The following is a 14,347-nucleotide window of genomic DNA, read 5'->3' on the forward strand; positions in this document are numbered from 1 at the left end:
GAGATGGGGGCGTGGCGGGGCCGGCTCTGATCGTTAGAACCACGGAAAATGAACGCCTAATTGCGTGTGCTCGGTGCGGTCGGGCTCTCGGCGGTCGGCGCGGGGCTCACACGCTCATTGTCATGCTGGGGCGAGTACTACAGAGAGAGCGGAGACAGCGGCGTTAGCGGGGCCGGGGGCGGCCCGGGGGGGGGGGCACGCACCCCCGCTGCCCCCCCGGCAGCTCCTCACACCTCGCTCGGCCCAGCCGGGCCCCCCCGCCGCCGCCGCTGTCGCCGCTGTCGCCGCCGCTGCCGCCGGGGGTCGCGCTGCCGGGGGGGCCTGCGCTGGGCCGGGCTCGCTGCCCCCCCCCCGGGCCCGGCCGCGCCCCCCCCGCGCCCCCCGCCCGCCTCGCCGCCTGCCCCCCCGGGGGTCCGCGGGGGTCCCCGCCGGCTCCCTTACGCTGTCGCTCTGGAAGGGGTTTAGGAAATTGCTGCTCAGCTCGGCGTCGTCCGAGGGGTCCCGGGGGGGGTTGCTCAGGGCCCCCCAAATTACTGGGGGAGCTCTGGAGGGAGGGGGAGAGGAGTTAGCGGGGGGGGGGAGTTTGGGGGGGGTCCCCAGATTGTGGAGGAATGGGGTCCCAATAAATTGGGGGAACACAAGTGGGGGGAACCCAAATAAATGGGGGGTGGTCCCAGTAAATGGGGGCAGGGAATAAATGGGGTCCCCAAAAAAATGGGGGTAGGTCGCAATACATGGTGGTGGGGGGGGGGGGGGGGAAATAAATGGGGTCCTGATAAACAGGTTGGCCCCCCAGAACATGGGGGGAACCCAAATAAATAGGGTCCCAAAAATGGGGGGGGGTCCCAAAACATGTGAGGGGGGGGGAAATAAATGGGGGTCCCAGTAAATGGGGAAACCCAAATAAATGGGGGGGGGGGATCCCAGTAAATGGGGGGGAGGAATAAATGGGGTTCCAATAAACAGGGTGGTCCCAGCATATGGGGGAACCCAAATAAATGGGGTCCCAGTAAATGGGGGTCCCAGTACATGGTGGGGGGTCAATAAAACGGGGGTCCCAGTAAATGGGGGGGGTCCCAGCATATGGGGGAGTCCCCAAAAACGGGATCCCAATACAGGTGGGGGGCTCCCAGTGCATTTACTGGGGGTCCCAGTAAATGGGGGGGGTCCCAGTGCATGGGGGGGGTCCCAGTCCATGGAGATTCCCACTAAAGGGACGGTGCCAGGACAGGGGGGACCCCAATAAAGGGGGGTGGCAGCACCGTGGGGGTCCCGGGGTCCCAGCTCACCTTTGGCAGCCCATCCATGTCCCCGGAGCCTGCCGGGGTGACAGCAGGGCATCAGAGACCCCCACACTGCACGTGTCCCCCCCGAACTGTGTGTGTCCCTAACCCAGAGTGACCCCAAAGTGTGGCCTCCCAATCCCCCACAACCCACGTGTCCTTCCCAAACCGTGTGGTGTGACCCCAGTCCCTCTGTGTCCCCCAGATCTGTGTGTGTGTCCCCAAATCCCTGTCGGTGTCCCCAAATCTCTGTGTCCCCAAATCTGTGTGTGTGTCCCCAAATCCCCTGTGTGTCCCCAAATCCCTGTGGGTGTCCCCAAATCCCTGTGTCCCCAGATCTCTGTGTGGTGTCCCCAAATCCCCGTGGGTATCCCCAGATCTGTGTGCGTGTCCCCAAATCTTTGTGGGTGTCCCCAAATCTCTCTGTCCCCAAATCCCTGTGTCTGTCCCCCAAATCTGTGTGTGTGTCCCCAAATCCCTGTGTGTCCCCAAATCCCCGTGGGTGTCCCCAGATCTGTGTGCGTGTCCCCAAATCTTTGTGGGTGTCCCCAAATCCCTGTGTGTCCCCACACAAATCCCTGTGTGTCCCCAAATCTCTGTACATGTCCCCCAAATCCATGCATGTCCCCAAATCTGTGTCTGTCCCCTCAATCTGTGTGTCCCCAAATCCCCGTGCCTGTCCCCAGATCCGTGCCCGCCCCCCCCAGTTCACTCCCCCTCCCCCCCGAGCCCCCCAGCCCCAGCTGGAGCTCCCGTCCCCGGCTGTGGGTGCGGGGGTTCGGGGGCACAGGGGGTCCCCTGCTGTCCCCGGGGCTGTCACCCACCTAAGGATCCGTTCATGTGGTGCGGCTCCATGGCGCCCATCCCGCCCAGGGGCCCCTCTGCGCCGGGCCCCATGGGGAACTGTGGGGACAGGGGGGCTGAGGAATGCTGGGGGGACCCAGGCCCCGTCCCCATCCCTGTCCCCACCCCGTGTCCCCATCCCATCCCCTGTCCCCATCCCATTCCCCATGGGGAACTGCGGGGACAGGGGGGCTCAGGAACCCTGGGGGACCCCAGGCCCCTGTGCCCTGTCCCCGTCCCCACCCCATGTCCCCACCCCTGTCCCCATCCCTATGTCCCCATCCCATCCCCTGTCCCCAGCCATGTCCCCGTGTCCCCATCCCCATATCCCCAGCCCTGTCCCCATCCCCTGTCCCCATCCCTGTCCCCTGTCCCCATCCCTGTCCCCCTGTCCCCTGTCCCCCCTGTCCCCTGTCCCCCTGTCCCCATCCCCATCCCTGTCCCCATCCCCATCCCCATCCCTGTCCCCTGTCCCCATCCCCCTGTCCCCAGCCCTGTCCCCTGTCCCCAGCTGTCACTCACGCTGGGCCGGCTCCCCCGCGGGCCCGATGGGTTTCATCATGGTGTACATGTTCTCACTGGAGTTGGTGGAGTCTGGGGGGGACAGCCCCGTGGGGGGTGAGCATGGGGCCCCCAGACCCCAATCACACCCCAAAATCCCGAACCATGCCCCCAAATCACACTCACATTCTCCCAAATCCTACTCATGCTCTCAAATCCCACTCACACCACCCCAAATCCCAATTACTCCCCCAAATCCCACTCACACCCCCAAGCCCCACTCACACCCCCAAAACCCAATCACACTCTCCCAAATCACAATCACACCCCCAAATCCCCCATATACCCCCAAATCCCAATCACTCACACCCCCAATCCCACTCACCCCCCAAATCCCACTCACTGACACCCCCAATCCCACTCCCCCCATCCCTCCCCTCCCTCACCTCCGGGGCTGGGCAGGATGGGGGTGCCGGGGGGGCCCACCGCCCCCCAGGAGGGCCCTGGAAGGGAAAAGCAAAAAGGGGGGGTGGGTTTGGGGTGGGGGTCACAGGGTCACTGCAGCCCCCCCCTCCCCAAGAGTGCACCCCAACACTCACCACGTAATTCCCAGGGGATGAGGAGGAGTAGGCGATCTGGGGGGACAAAGGGGGGTCAGCGGGGGGGGACACGGGGGCAGCACCCCCACAGGACCCCCCCCAGGGTATCCCCCCCCCCCCCAAACCCCAAAACTTACGGAGTTGGCGTTGGGGTTGGGCCAGGGCCCGCGGCCACCGGGACCCCTGGTGAAGCAACGGGGACAGTGAGGGGGGGTCCTGCCGGGCCCGGGGCTCCCCCCGCGCTGGGGGGGTCTGGGGGGGGGCACGGGGGTCTTACATGTTCATGGTGGGCATTCCAGGGCCGGCCAGGGAGCTGGGGGGGGGGGCGCATCCCGCTGCCGTAGCTCTGGGGGAGAGGGGGGGTCAGCGGGGCTGGGGCACCCCCGGCACTGTCCCCACCCCGTCCCTGTCCCCAAAATCCATCCCTGTATCCCCATTCCCTGTCCCCACCCTGTCCCTGTCCCCATCCCTGTCCCCATAAACCATCCCCGTCCCTATATCCCCATCCCCTGTCCCCACCCTGTCCCCATCCCCTTATCCCTGTCACCCTGTCCCTGTGACCACTGCCACCCCTGCAGCCCTGACCCTTCCCTACCCCAGTACCCCAGTACCCCATTATCCCAACACCCCATTATTCCAGTATCCCAGTACCCCAATTATCCCATCATCCCCATATCCCATTATCCCAGTACCCCCCAATCCTCCTATCCCAGTATCCCCCTATCCCTTTATCCTCAGTACCCCAGTATGCCCCAAACCCAGTACCTCCTATCCCAGTGTCCCAGTACCCCAGTATCCCAAATCCCATTATCCCAGTCTATACCAGTATCCCCAATCCCAGTACCCCCCAATCCCAGTACCCCAGTATCCCGAATCCCATTACCCCCAATCCCAGTCTATCCCAGTATCCCAAATCCAGTACCCCCAATCCCAGTCCATCCCAGCCCATCCCAGTCCCCCCAGTACCTGCGGCCCCATGCCGGCCATGCCCCGGGGGGGGTTCATGCGCTGCATCGGGCCCCCCCATGCCGGGATGCCCTGCACAAATTGGGGAGGGGGAGCCGTGAGATCCCCGGGGCCCCCTGGAGCGCCCCGCCTGGGCCTGGGGGGGCTCAGGGACCCCTGACTGCACCCCCTGGGTCTGGGGGGGCTCAGGGACCCCCGGGGCCCCCCTGACTGCCCCGCCTGGGCCTGGGGGGGCTCAGGAACCCCCGGGACCCCAGCTGGGGGGCTCAGGGACCCCCAACTCACCCTGGGAGCGCGCGGCCGGGTCCATGGCGCTGGGCAGCAGCGGCTGGGAGCCAGGAACACCCACGGGGGGCTGCAGAGGGGGGGCAACAGGAGCTCAGGGCGTTGGGGGGGGGCTGCACCCCCTTATTTTGGGGAGGGGGTCCCGGCCGCGGCCGCCTCACCTGGTTGGGCATCCGGAGGGGGGGCCGGGGGCCGCCGGGGTAGCGGGGGGACATGAAGGGCTGCAAGACAGGGGGGGTTGGGGGGTGTGGGAGGGGCTGGGGGGGGTCGGTGTCACCCTGTGGGGGGCGTGGGGGGGGGTGGGGCCGTGCTGGGGGGGGGTGGGGGGCTGTGAGCCCTGGGAGGGGGGTTTGGGGGGGGCTGTGACCCCTGGGTGGGGGGGCTGTGAGCCCTGGGAGGGGCCCGGGGGGGGGGCTGTGAGCCCTGGATGGGGGGTTTGGGGGGGCTGTGAGCTCTGGGATGGGTCTGGGGGGGGCTGTGACCCCTGGTTGGGGGGTTTGGGGGGGCTGTGACCCCTGGGAATGGGGGCTGTGACCTCTGGGATGGGGCCCGGTGGGGGGGCTGTGACCTCAGGGGGGGCTGCTGCGAACACGGGGTGGGGGGGGGCTGTGTGGACCCCCCACCCCCCAGGAGCCGCTCAGGACACACAGACACGGGGGGGGGGGGCGGGGGGCTCGGGGTACCTGGAAGAAGGCGGGGGGCACGGGACCCCCGGCCATGGCGTCCCCGGGGGGCAGGCTCCCCATCACCGGGCTGGGCGCTGCCGCCGCGCTCTGCGGGCACACACGGCTCAGCCCCCGAGCCCCCCGAGCCATTCCCCCCCCCAGACCCCCCCGGGGCCGGGGGCAGGGCAGGGAAGGGAGGGGAGGGGGAGGGGAGGGGAGGGGAGGGAGGGGAAGGAATGCGCCGCTTTTCCGGCTCCCGGGCGCCGCGGATGGTTCCAATTTGGAGGCCAGCAGGAGAACGGGGGGGGGGGGGACCCCGCGCTGCCCCCCTCCCCCCGGGGGGCCCCCGCGCCGCCCCCCCCCCCCAAAAACCCAGCGGGGCCCGGCGGGGGCGGGGGTCCCGCGGGGCTCGGGGGGGGCGGTGGGCTGGGGACAGGGACAGCGCTGGGGACACCCCTTGGCACGCTGGGTGACACCCGGGGGGGGTCTCCACCCCTGGGGGGGGGTCCCAGGCCGTGCCCCCTCTTGGGGACCCCCCCCAGCCGCCCCCGACGCAGCGACAGGGCCAGGCCAGCGCTGTCCCCCCGCTGCAGCGGCCCCTGGGGGGGTCACAGCGCTGTCCCCCCCCCCACCCAGAGCAGGGACCAAGGGGGACCCCCCCGGGCCCCCCCCGGCGCTCGGTGATGCAAGGCAGCGTTGCCATGGCAACAGGTTGGGGAGCCGCGGCTCCTCCCGCGGGCTCAAGGTCAGGAGGGGGAAATTTGGGAAATGGGGGGGGGGACACACACGGGGGGAGACCCCCACTCCCCCGGGGGGACCCCAGACCCCGCCGTGGGGGCAGCTGCTGCCAACACCCCCCCCCCAGCTGCACAGGCTGGACCCCCCCCCCCAGGTTTAGGGGGGCACCCGGGGGTCCCGATGTGCCTGGGGTGGGGCCGGGGGGGGGCTGCGGACACGAGGGGGCTCCGGGACCCCCCCAGTTCAGCCCAGTTGGGCACTGGGATGGGGGCAGGGCTGGGGGGGGGGCTCGGGGAGCCATGGGGGGCTCGGGGGGCCATGGGGGGGGCCATGGGGGTCCCCCCCCCGGCTGTGCCAGGCTGCAGCGCCATGGCAACGCGGCCTGACCCGCGCCGCGGCCCCGGCGGCACCGGCACCGCCAGCCTCATTAATTCATTAATTCATTAATTCCGGCACGGCAATCAGCGCCGCGGGGCCGGGGGCGGCGGGGGGGGGGGGGGGGTCCTGCTGCAGCCCCCGCGGCGCCAGCGCGGCCCCAGGGACCCCCAGGGACCCCAGAGACCCCAGGGACCCCCAGGGACCCCAGAGACCCCCACAGGGACCCCCCCGGGGGTCAGGGGTTTCCTGGGGGCAGCAGCTCGGCGCGGGCCCTGCAGGGTCCAGGGGGCACGGAGGGTCCCACAGCCCCCAGAGCCCCCCCTGTGGCACCCTGGGTGTCCCCCCAAGGGACAGGGACCCCCCCCCCAGCACCCACAGCACCCCGAGGCTTTCTGCACCCCACGGGGGCACAGCATCCTACAGAGTCCCACAGCATCCTGCAACACCCCACAGCTTCCTACATGATCCCAGAGCATCCTACAACATCCTACAGAATCCTACAGATTTCTACAACATCCCACTGAATCCTGCATCACCCCACAGCCTCCTGCATCCCGTGGGGCTGTGAACCCTGCATCCCCCACAGCCTCACCCTGCACCCCACAGCACCCTGGGGACCCCTCCCCAGCCCGGGGACCCCTGCCCACCCCGGGGACCCCTGCCCAGCCCGGGGCACGGTGCCCCCCGCAGCCCTGGCAGGGGCAGGACAGGGCCACCGGGGGCTGCTGACCCTGTGCCAACCCTGAACCCCCCGAGCTGCTCTGGGGGGGTCCCCTCAGTGTGGGGGGGGGCCCCAGTGAGCCCCATTCCTGCAGTGACACCGCTGGGGAGGGGGCGAGGAGGGGTGACCCCCCCCCCAGGGCCTGGCGCTGTGCCCACGGCGCGGGGCTGGGGCAGAGGGGGGGTCCCTGTCCCCTGGGGGGGGGTGACAGTGGGGGATGGGCACAGCGGGGTCCCCGGGGGGGGGCACCGAGCCAGGCCCCCAGGGATTAACCCCCCCCCCGTGCTGCCCTGTGAAATAGGTCACACAGATCGGGGCTGGCAGCACAGGGGGGACGGGGGGGGGTCCCGGAGGGTGGGGAGGGGTCCCGGCAGTGGGGGGGGGGTCAGCGGGACACGGACCCCCCCGCCCGGGCACTCACGTAGTCATGGAAGGCCTTGGCCTCGCTGGAATGCTCGCAGGTCTCCCTGCGGTCCGGGGCGGCGCAGTACAGATCCCAGAACACGCTGCCAGAACGGGGGGCGGCGGTGAGGACCCCCCCCAACTCACACCCCAGCCCCGTCCCCAGCGAGCCCCGCGCGCCGGCGGGGGCGGGGGGCTGCGGCGGGCCCCCCTCGGCCGGGGCCCCCCGGCTCTGCCTGTTTTCCCTGGAAACGGTCGCCACGGCCGGAGCCCAAATTCCTGCGACTTTACATCAGGCTGCAGCATCCCGGCCGGGTGGGGAGGGGGACCCCTGCCCGAGCCCCCCGCCCGGGGGGGCAGCACAGCGGCCCCGATTGTTTCTGGGTGCCCCCCCCCACCCCCAGGTTTGGGGGTGCTGGCGGGGTGCCAGCCTGACCCCCCCAAAATCACCAAAAAACAATCGCTGCCCCCCCCCCCAGCCCCCCCACGTCCCCACACCCTCCTGGGGGTCCCCCCAGCGCGGGGGTCCAGCCCCGGGGCCGGGAGCCCCCCCAGCCCCTCTCCCGGTGCCAAATTGGATCCATCTGGAGCAGCCGGGCGGGGGGGGCCGGGACGGGAGGGAAGGGGGGGCCCCCAAATCGCTGATGGGAAAAGCACAGGGACAGGTTTATGGGGTACGAGGTGATGTGGGGGCAGAACGGGGCGGGGGGCGGCTCCCAGACCCCCTCCCAGCCCTTCTGGCACAGGAATGGGGGGGGGGGTCCCCCCTTCCCAGCCCCCCCAGACCCCAACTCACCACCACCAGGAGTGCAGGAAGCCGGGGGGCTCCCCCAGCGTGATGTTCTTCTCCCATCGGATCTGGGGGGGGGACACGGGGGGGTCAGACCCCCACCAGGGGTGGGAGGGGCTCCAGGACCCCCCGTGGGTGCCATGGGGGGGTCCGGGGGTGCCGCCCCCTCCCCTTACCTCCGACAGGAAGGTCTGGGCGGATTTCTGGGCCCCCACGTGCAGCAGGTACTCGTAGACGTAGAGCGCCAGCCTGGGGGGACAGGACGGGGACAGGGACGGTGTGAGGGACCGGCCACCCCCCCGGGGACACCCCCCACCCCAGGGACCCCGCGGGACAGCCAGGACGGAGCCCCCCACTCAGCGCACAACTCACGAGGGAGGCTCGCTGTCACCTCCCTGCGAGGTGACACGGGTGGCACCGGGTGACACCCACCGGTGGCACCGCCGGGGTGGCTCCAGGACAGGCGACACGACCCACGCAGGATGTGGCTCAGGGCCCGGTGCCACCACGCGTGTCCCCCGGGGCTCCGTCCCCTCCCGGGACCCGCGGGGTCCCAGCCCCGGGGGGGCCGCGGTGGCCTCGGGCACGGGGGACCCGGCAGGACGGGGACAGCGGGGCGGGCGGGTCACCGTGCTGGGCACCGGGAGCACCGGTGCGTTCCGGTCCCCCGCTGCCCCGGGGGACGGCACGGCCGGGGAGGGCTCCCGGTGCCCCCGGGGATGCTGCGGACCGGGCACGGCCCGGCGGCCGCGGTGCCACCGCGGGTCACGGTGCCCCGGGGGATGGCACGGCTCCCGGTGCCCCGGGGGATGGCACGGCCGGGGAAGGGGCATCCGGGCTGCCGGTGCCCCCCGGGATACCGGGCAGATCAGCCCGGGTCGCGGTGCCCTCGCAGCTCCCGGTGCCCCGGGATGTGGCAATACCCGGGGGGCACATCCCGGCTCCCGTTACCCCGCCGTGATCGCGACTCCCGGTGCCCTGGGGGATGCCAGGGACGCCGGCACACCGCGGCTCCCGGTGCCCCGGGGGACAGCACGGACCGGGGGGACCATCCCGGTTCCCGGTACCGCGGGGAACGGCACAGATCGCGGGGAATCATCCGTGCTCCCGGTGCCCCGGGGGATAGCACGGACCGGGGGGACCATGCCGATTCCCGGCGCCCCGGGGGATGCTACGGATCGGGGGGCTCATCCTGGCTCCCGGTGCCCCGGGGGCTGCCGCAGACCGGGGGGCTCGCCCCGGCTCCCGGTGCCCGGCTGACCCCCGCCGCTCCCGCTGCCCCGCGGCTGCCGGTGCTCCCCGGCGGGGCGGGGCCGGGGGGTCCGCCCGCCCCCCGATCTCCCCCCGCTTTCCCCGCTGTCTCCCCCCCACCCCTCTCCCTTCCTTCCCGCTCCGTCCCCGCTCCCCCGGCGCCCGCCCCGGCAAAAACTTCCGCGCCCCGGCCGTCCCCCGCCGCCGCCCGGCGCCGCACTCACTTCTCGCGGGCCTGGCCGTCCGAGGGCACGCCGGAGCCCTTGCCCTTGGCGTACATGGCGCGGCGGCGGCTGTCAGCGGCCCCGGGCCCGGCCCCGCGCGGCCCCCGCCGCCCCCGCCGCCCCCGCCGCCATCCCGGCCCGGCCCGGCCCGGCCCCGCCGGCTGCGGCCGCGCGCCCGAGGGGGAGCTTGAAACCGCCGCGCCCCCCCCGCGCGGCTGTTCCGGCAGCGCCGCCACCACCCCCCCCCGCGCCGCGCGCGCCGCGCTTAAAGGGGCGATGGCGGCGGGGGGAGGCGGTGGGGACCGCGCTGGGGAGGGAGGGAGGGAGGGAGGGAGGGAGGGAGGGAGGGAGGGAGGGAGGGAGGGAGGGAGGGAGGGAGGGAGGGAGGGAGGGAGGAGGGAGGGAGGGAGGGAGAGAGAGGGGGGTGGCGGCGGGGAGGGGGACGCGGGGGGCGTGAGGAGGGTCACGGGCACCACGGACTGGGCACAGCGGGGCGCGGATGTGGCAGGGTGGGCGCGGAGCCCAGGGGGGTGGGCGCGGGGGACACGGAGGAGGGGACACGAGGGGGGTGGGCAGCCAGGGATGGGGGCACACGGCGGGTCAGGGACACGAGGGGGGCGAGTTAAAGGGGCAGCGGCACGAGGGGACGCGGGCGCGGAGGGACACGAGGGGGTGGCACGGACACGGGGGGTGCAGGGGGTGACATGTGGCAGGGTGGGCACGGAGGGACACGGACATGAAGGGGTGGACATGGGAGGGGGGACACGGGGGACGCGGATGTGACAGGGTGGACACGGACACGATGGGGTGGACTTAAAGGGGCAGCGACACGAGGGGAGGGGGACAGGAGGGACACGGAGGGGCGCAGGGGGGTGGCCTCAGACACGCGACACACGGGGACACGGATGTGACGGGTGGGGGGGACACGACGAGGGGGACACATGGCAGGGGTTGGGCATACATGGACACGGAGGGACACGCGGACACCACAGGGGGACACACGGACAGGGACGGGAGCGGGGAGTCACGGAGGGACTCGGACACCAGGGGGCGGACACGGACACGGTGTGACACCGCGGGGACGCGGTGGGGGACACGGAGGGACGAGGATGGACACAGCGGGGTGGCCGTGGAGGGACACGGACACCGGAGGGGGCTCGGACACGGGGAGGGGACACGACCACGAGGCACTCGGGACACTGAGACGGAGACACGGGGAGGCGACACCGGCGTGGGGACAGCCACCGTGCCAGGCGACGCAGCCACAGAGCCCCCTGGCTCCCACCGGCCCCGGGGTCCCCTCACACTCGGGGGGTCCCCCCACACTCGGGGGGGGTCCCTGTGCTGCCGCAGGGGAGGGTCTGTGTGCCCACGAGCGTGTCCCCCACCCCTCGGGTCACCGGGGTCACCGGGACCCTCAGCCAGCGCCAGGGGGATGCTCAGCACCCCAAAAAGGACCGGGGGGTCTGGCAGGGTCAGGGGGTGCCGAGGTGGGGGTGCTGCCCCCCTGCCCCCCCCGGGGGCCGGCTACGCCCTGGCAGGGTGACACGGGACAGCCGGACCCGCCTGTTCCTCTTCCCCACACCAGGCAGCGGCGGCCGGAGCGCAGGCGAGTGGGGCTGCGGGGGCTGCGAGGGGGAAGGGGGGCAGGAAATGCCCCGCTGGGACCCCCAGGAGCTGCCCAGCAGCGGGGTGGGGGCCGGGCTGGGCCGCACTGGTTTGCGCTGGGAGGGGGGGGTCCGCTGGCCGTGGGGGTCCTGATCCCGTTTCCCACCCGGCTCCGCTGCAGGGGAAGGACCATGGGGGTCCCTGCGGCCCCGCTGCTGCTGCTGCTGCTGCCGCTGCCCGCGAGCCCCTTCCTCATCGTGTCCCCGTGTTTCCCCTTGGTGCTGAACTTCTCCGATGAGCTGGACCTGAGCAACAGGAGCAGCGGCTGTGCCGAGCTGGACTGGAGCCCGTTCTGGCGGCAGCGGCGGCTGCTGCTCAGGAACAACGGCATCGAGGCGCTGAGCCCCTCGGCCCGCCTGGGGCCGCGCCTGGAGGAGCTGGACCTGGCGGGGAACCGGCTGCGGGAGCTGCCCCGCGGCTTCTTCAGCAACGCCACGGCGCTGCGGAGCCTGAGCCTGGAGGGGAACCCCCTGCCCGCCGTGCCCCCCGCCGCCTTCCAGCCCGCGCTCAGCTCCCTCACCGTGTCGTGCCGCTGCGACCTGCTGGGCACGGTGCTGGCGCCCTGCGCCCGCCCGGGCATCGCCTGCCTGTGCTTCACATCCCACCGGCGTCCCTTCAACGTCACCGAGTTCCACGGCCGGGAGTGCGGGCCCGGCGCGGGGCTGGTGGCCGCGGTGGCCGCGGCGGTGGCCGCGCTGGTGGCAGCGCTGGTGGCCGCGCTGGTGGCCGCGGTTCGGTGCCGGCGGAGGAGAGCGGGAGCCGCGGCGGGCGGCGCGGGCAGGGGGAAGCCGGAGCCCGCTGGAGGCCTGCGGCAGCCGCGCTACATCAGCCGGGACACCGGGAGCGGCGGCGGCACCGACGGCCCCGACTACGAGAACGTGTTCGTGAGCGCCGGCACGGCCCCGGGCGGCCCGCGGGGGTGGGCACCGGCCGGGCGGGAGCCGCGCTGCAGGTGAGGCTGCGGAGCAGGGAATGGGCACCCGGGGGCTCCATCCCTCCCTGCTGGGCCGTGCCCTGCTGGGCCGTGCCCTGCTGGGCCGTGCCCTGCTGGGCCGTGCCCTGCTGGGCCGTGCCCTGCTGGGCCGTGCCCTGCTGGGCCGTGCTGCCCCGTGCGGCCTCATCCCCCTCCATCCTGTGCAGAGCCCGCCCTCCCATCCATCCCTTTCCATCCATTCTCATCCCAGCCCATCCCGTGCCATCCTATTCCATCTAACCCATCCCATCCCATCTCAGCCCAGCCCAGCCCATGCTGTGCCATCCTGTCCTGTTCATCTTTTCCATACTTTCCATCCCATCCATCCCTTTTCCGATCCATCTCTTTCCATCCCATCCATCCATCCATCCATCCATCCATCCATCCATCCATCCATCCATCCATCCATCCAGCTGAGCCCAGTCCAACCCATTCTCTGGCATTCCATGCTGTGCCATCTTTTCCTGTTCATCTTTTCCATCCTTTCCTTCCCATCCATCCCTTTTCCTATCCACCCCATCCATCCCATCCATCCCATCCCATCCCACCCCACTGATCCCACCCCACCCCGGCCCTCCCCCTCCCTGACCCCCTGTCCCAGCCCCCAGGTCCTGCTGGACGAGGATTATTTCCTGGAGAGCGATGCCGGGGACCAGCCCATCTACGCCAACACGCTGGGCCCCGCCGAGGACATCTACATCATCGCTGAGCAGTGAGGGGCTGGGGCACTGCCGGGACCCTCTGCGCCCCTCCCCGCTGTCTCCCAGCCCGCAGGGACAGGGACAGTCCCCTGGGCAGGGGCACACGCACACCTGCTGGAGCTCCTTTTGCAGGGGGATTTTTTTGGCAGCCCCGGCCGCTCCTCCGCCCCAGTTCTCAGGCGGAGCTGGGGGCTGAGCTGGCGTTTCCTGCCGGGGCTGCGGCCACCGACCGCGGGGACAGCGGTGCCACATCCGCCACCGGGGCCTGGGGACAGCGCTGGCCCGGGCCGGCTGCAGGAGCGGGGCTGGGCTCGGCCCGGCTGGGCTGGGGCTGGGCTCAGCATTGGCTCAGCCGGGCTGGGTTCAGCTCTGGAGCTGGGGCTGGGCTCAGTTCTGGAAGAGCTGGGGCTGAGCTCAGCTCTGGAGCTGGGACTGGGCTCAGCCTGGCTGAGCTTGGCCTGGCTGAGCTGGGACTGGGCTCAGCATTGGCTCAGCTGGGCTGGGCTCAGCCTGGAGGAGCTGGGACTCAGCTTAGCCTGGCTGATCTCAGCCTGGCTGAGCTGGGGCTGGGCTCAGTTCTGGAGCTCGGACTGGGCTCGGCCTGGCTGAGCTCGGCCTGGCTGAGCGGGGCTGACCCTGGCCTTGGCTTCCTCTTCCCCTTTCTGGGCCGATGGAGACGGGGCTGTGCGCTGGCGGTTGGGGACATCCGGTGGCACCTGCTCAATCTTTTCCTGCTAAATCTGCCGCTTTGGGGAACAAAGAAAAAGCTCCTTTTTAAAATCCTCCTGGTGACACCCGAGCTGTTGGGACACAGGGACCCCTGGGTGTCCCCCCAGTCCCTGGGAGGCTTCATTAAATGGTTTAATTATCTCTAATTACCTGCACAGCTCGTGGTCTGTGGGAAGCCCTGGGCAGGGTGTGGGGTTTTCCTGGGGGCTCCCAGGGTCTGTGTCCCCAAAGTGGGGGTCCCAAGGGGCCCAAAGCCAGGTGTCTGCTGTCCCTGTCCCTGTCCCCAGAGAGGCCATGTCCACACCTTGCATCCCTCAGTCCCTGGTCCCCAAAACCCCCACCCCAGAGCAGAGACCCCACGTCCCACCTGCCCCAAGCCCAGCAGGAGCTGCTGAGGGACCGGGCAGCCCAGGAGACCCCCAGGTCACACCGGGAGAGGGGACAGCAAGGATTTGTGACCAGCAGAGCCACCCCACGGAGCCACGGGGAGGCCCTGGGGACACCGTGTGTGCCACCAAGCCCCCAGGGGGGTTCCCCCATCCCTCTGGTGCCCACGGGGGTCCCAGGGCTGGAGGCACCTGGAAGTGGGGCAATGGTCAGCTCCCAGCTGGACGTCACCCCCAGGGGTCA

At 71.1% G+C, this 14,347-nt stretch overlaps 3 protein-coding genes across 3 annotated transcripts in view; 2 read left to right on the forward strand and 1 right to left on the reverse strand.

The window, feature by feature from the left end:
- The window catches only part of ISYNA1 (inositol-3-phosphate synthase 1), a 4,641-nt gene extending 4,176 nt beyond the window's left edge, over positions 1-465 (forward strand). The window contains exon 11 of the mRNA XM_064396037.1: positions 224-465. Within this exon, the coding sequence (XP_064252107.1) occupies positions 224-465 (242 nt within the window). The remainder of the gene's footprint in view (positions 1-223) is intronic.
- Positions 436-9,834, reverse strand: SSBP4 (single stranded DNA binding protein 4). The gene is given in 19 exon segments (XM_064396536.1): positions 436-544; positions 1,290-1,318; positions 2,108-2,186; positions 2,649-2,720; positions 3,074-3,110; positions 3,113-3,130; positions 3,227-3,262; positions 3,364-3,409; positions 3,504-3,550; positions 3,552-3,572; positions 4,193-4,237; positions 4,239-4,264; positions 4,478-4,547; positions 4,639-4,698; positions 5,161-5,250; positions 7,401-7,485; positions 8,178-8,239; positions 8,348-8,420; positions 9,647-9,834. Coding segments are annotated over 19 exon segments (966 nt in total). The 5' UTR covers positions 9,703-9,834; the 3' UTR covers positions 436-530.
- Positions 9,835-10,535: 701 nt separating this feature from the next.
- LRRC25 (leucine rich repeat containing 25) lies at positions 10,536-13,863 on the forward strand. Its single transcript, XM_064396558.1, has 3 exons — positions 10,536-11,255; positions 11,436-12,266; positions 12,889-13,863. Exons 1-3 carry the CDS (start codon positions 10,588-10,590, stop codon positions 13,001-13,003), a joined length of 1,614 nt encoding a protein of 537 aa, XP_064252628.1. The 5' UTR covers positions 10,536-10,587; the 3' UTR covers positions 13,004-13,863.
- Positions 13,864-14,347: the final 484 nt, after the last annotated feature.

The sequence above is a fragment of the Passer domesticus genome, chromosome 21 (assembly GCF_036417665.1).
Source record: "Passer domesticus isolate bPasDom1 chromosome 21, bPasDom1.hap1, whole genome shotgun sequence".
Lineage (NCBI taxonomy): Eukaryota > Metazoa > Chordata > Aves > Passeriformes > Passeridae > Passer > Passer domesticus.

What these genes read in the sequence shown, in the direction of transcription:
- LRRC25 (XM_064396558.1), top strand. Translation starts at nt 10,588, where the DNA reads ATGGCAGGGGTTGGGCATACATGGACACGGAGGGACACGCGGACACCA. An exon ending in CAGCGGCGGCCGGAGCGCAG is followed by an intron (nt 11,256 to 11,435) that starts GCGAGTGGGGCT and finishes GCTCCGCTGCAG; the next exon opens with GGGAAGGACCATGGGGGTCC. An exon ending in GGGCGGGAGCCGCGCTGCAG is followed by an intron (nt 12,267 to 12,888) that starts GTGAGGCTGCGG and finishes CCCCTGTCCCAG; the next exon opens with CCCCCAGGTCCTGCTGGACG.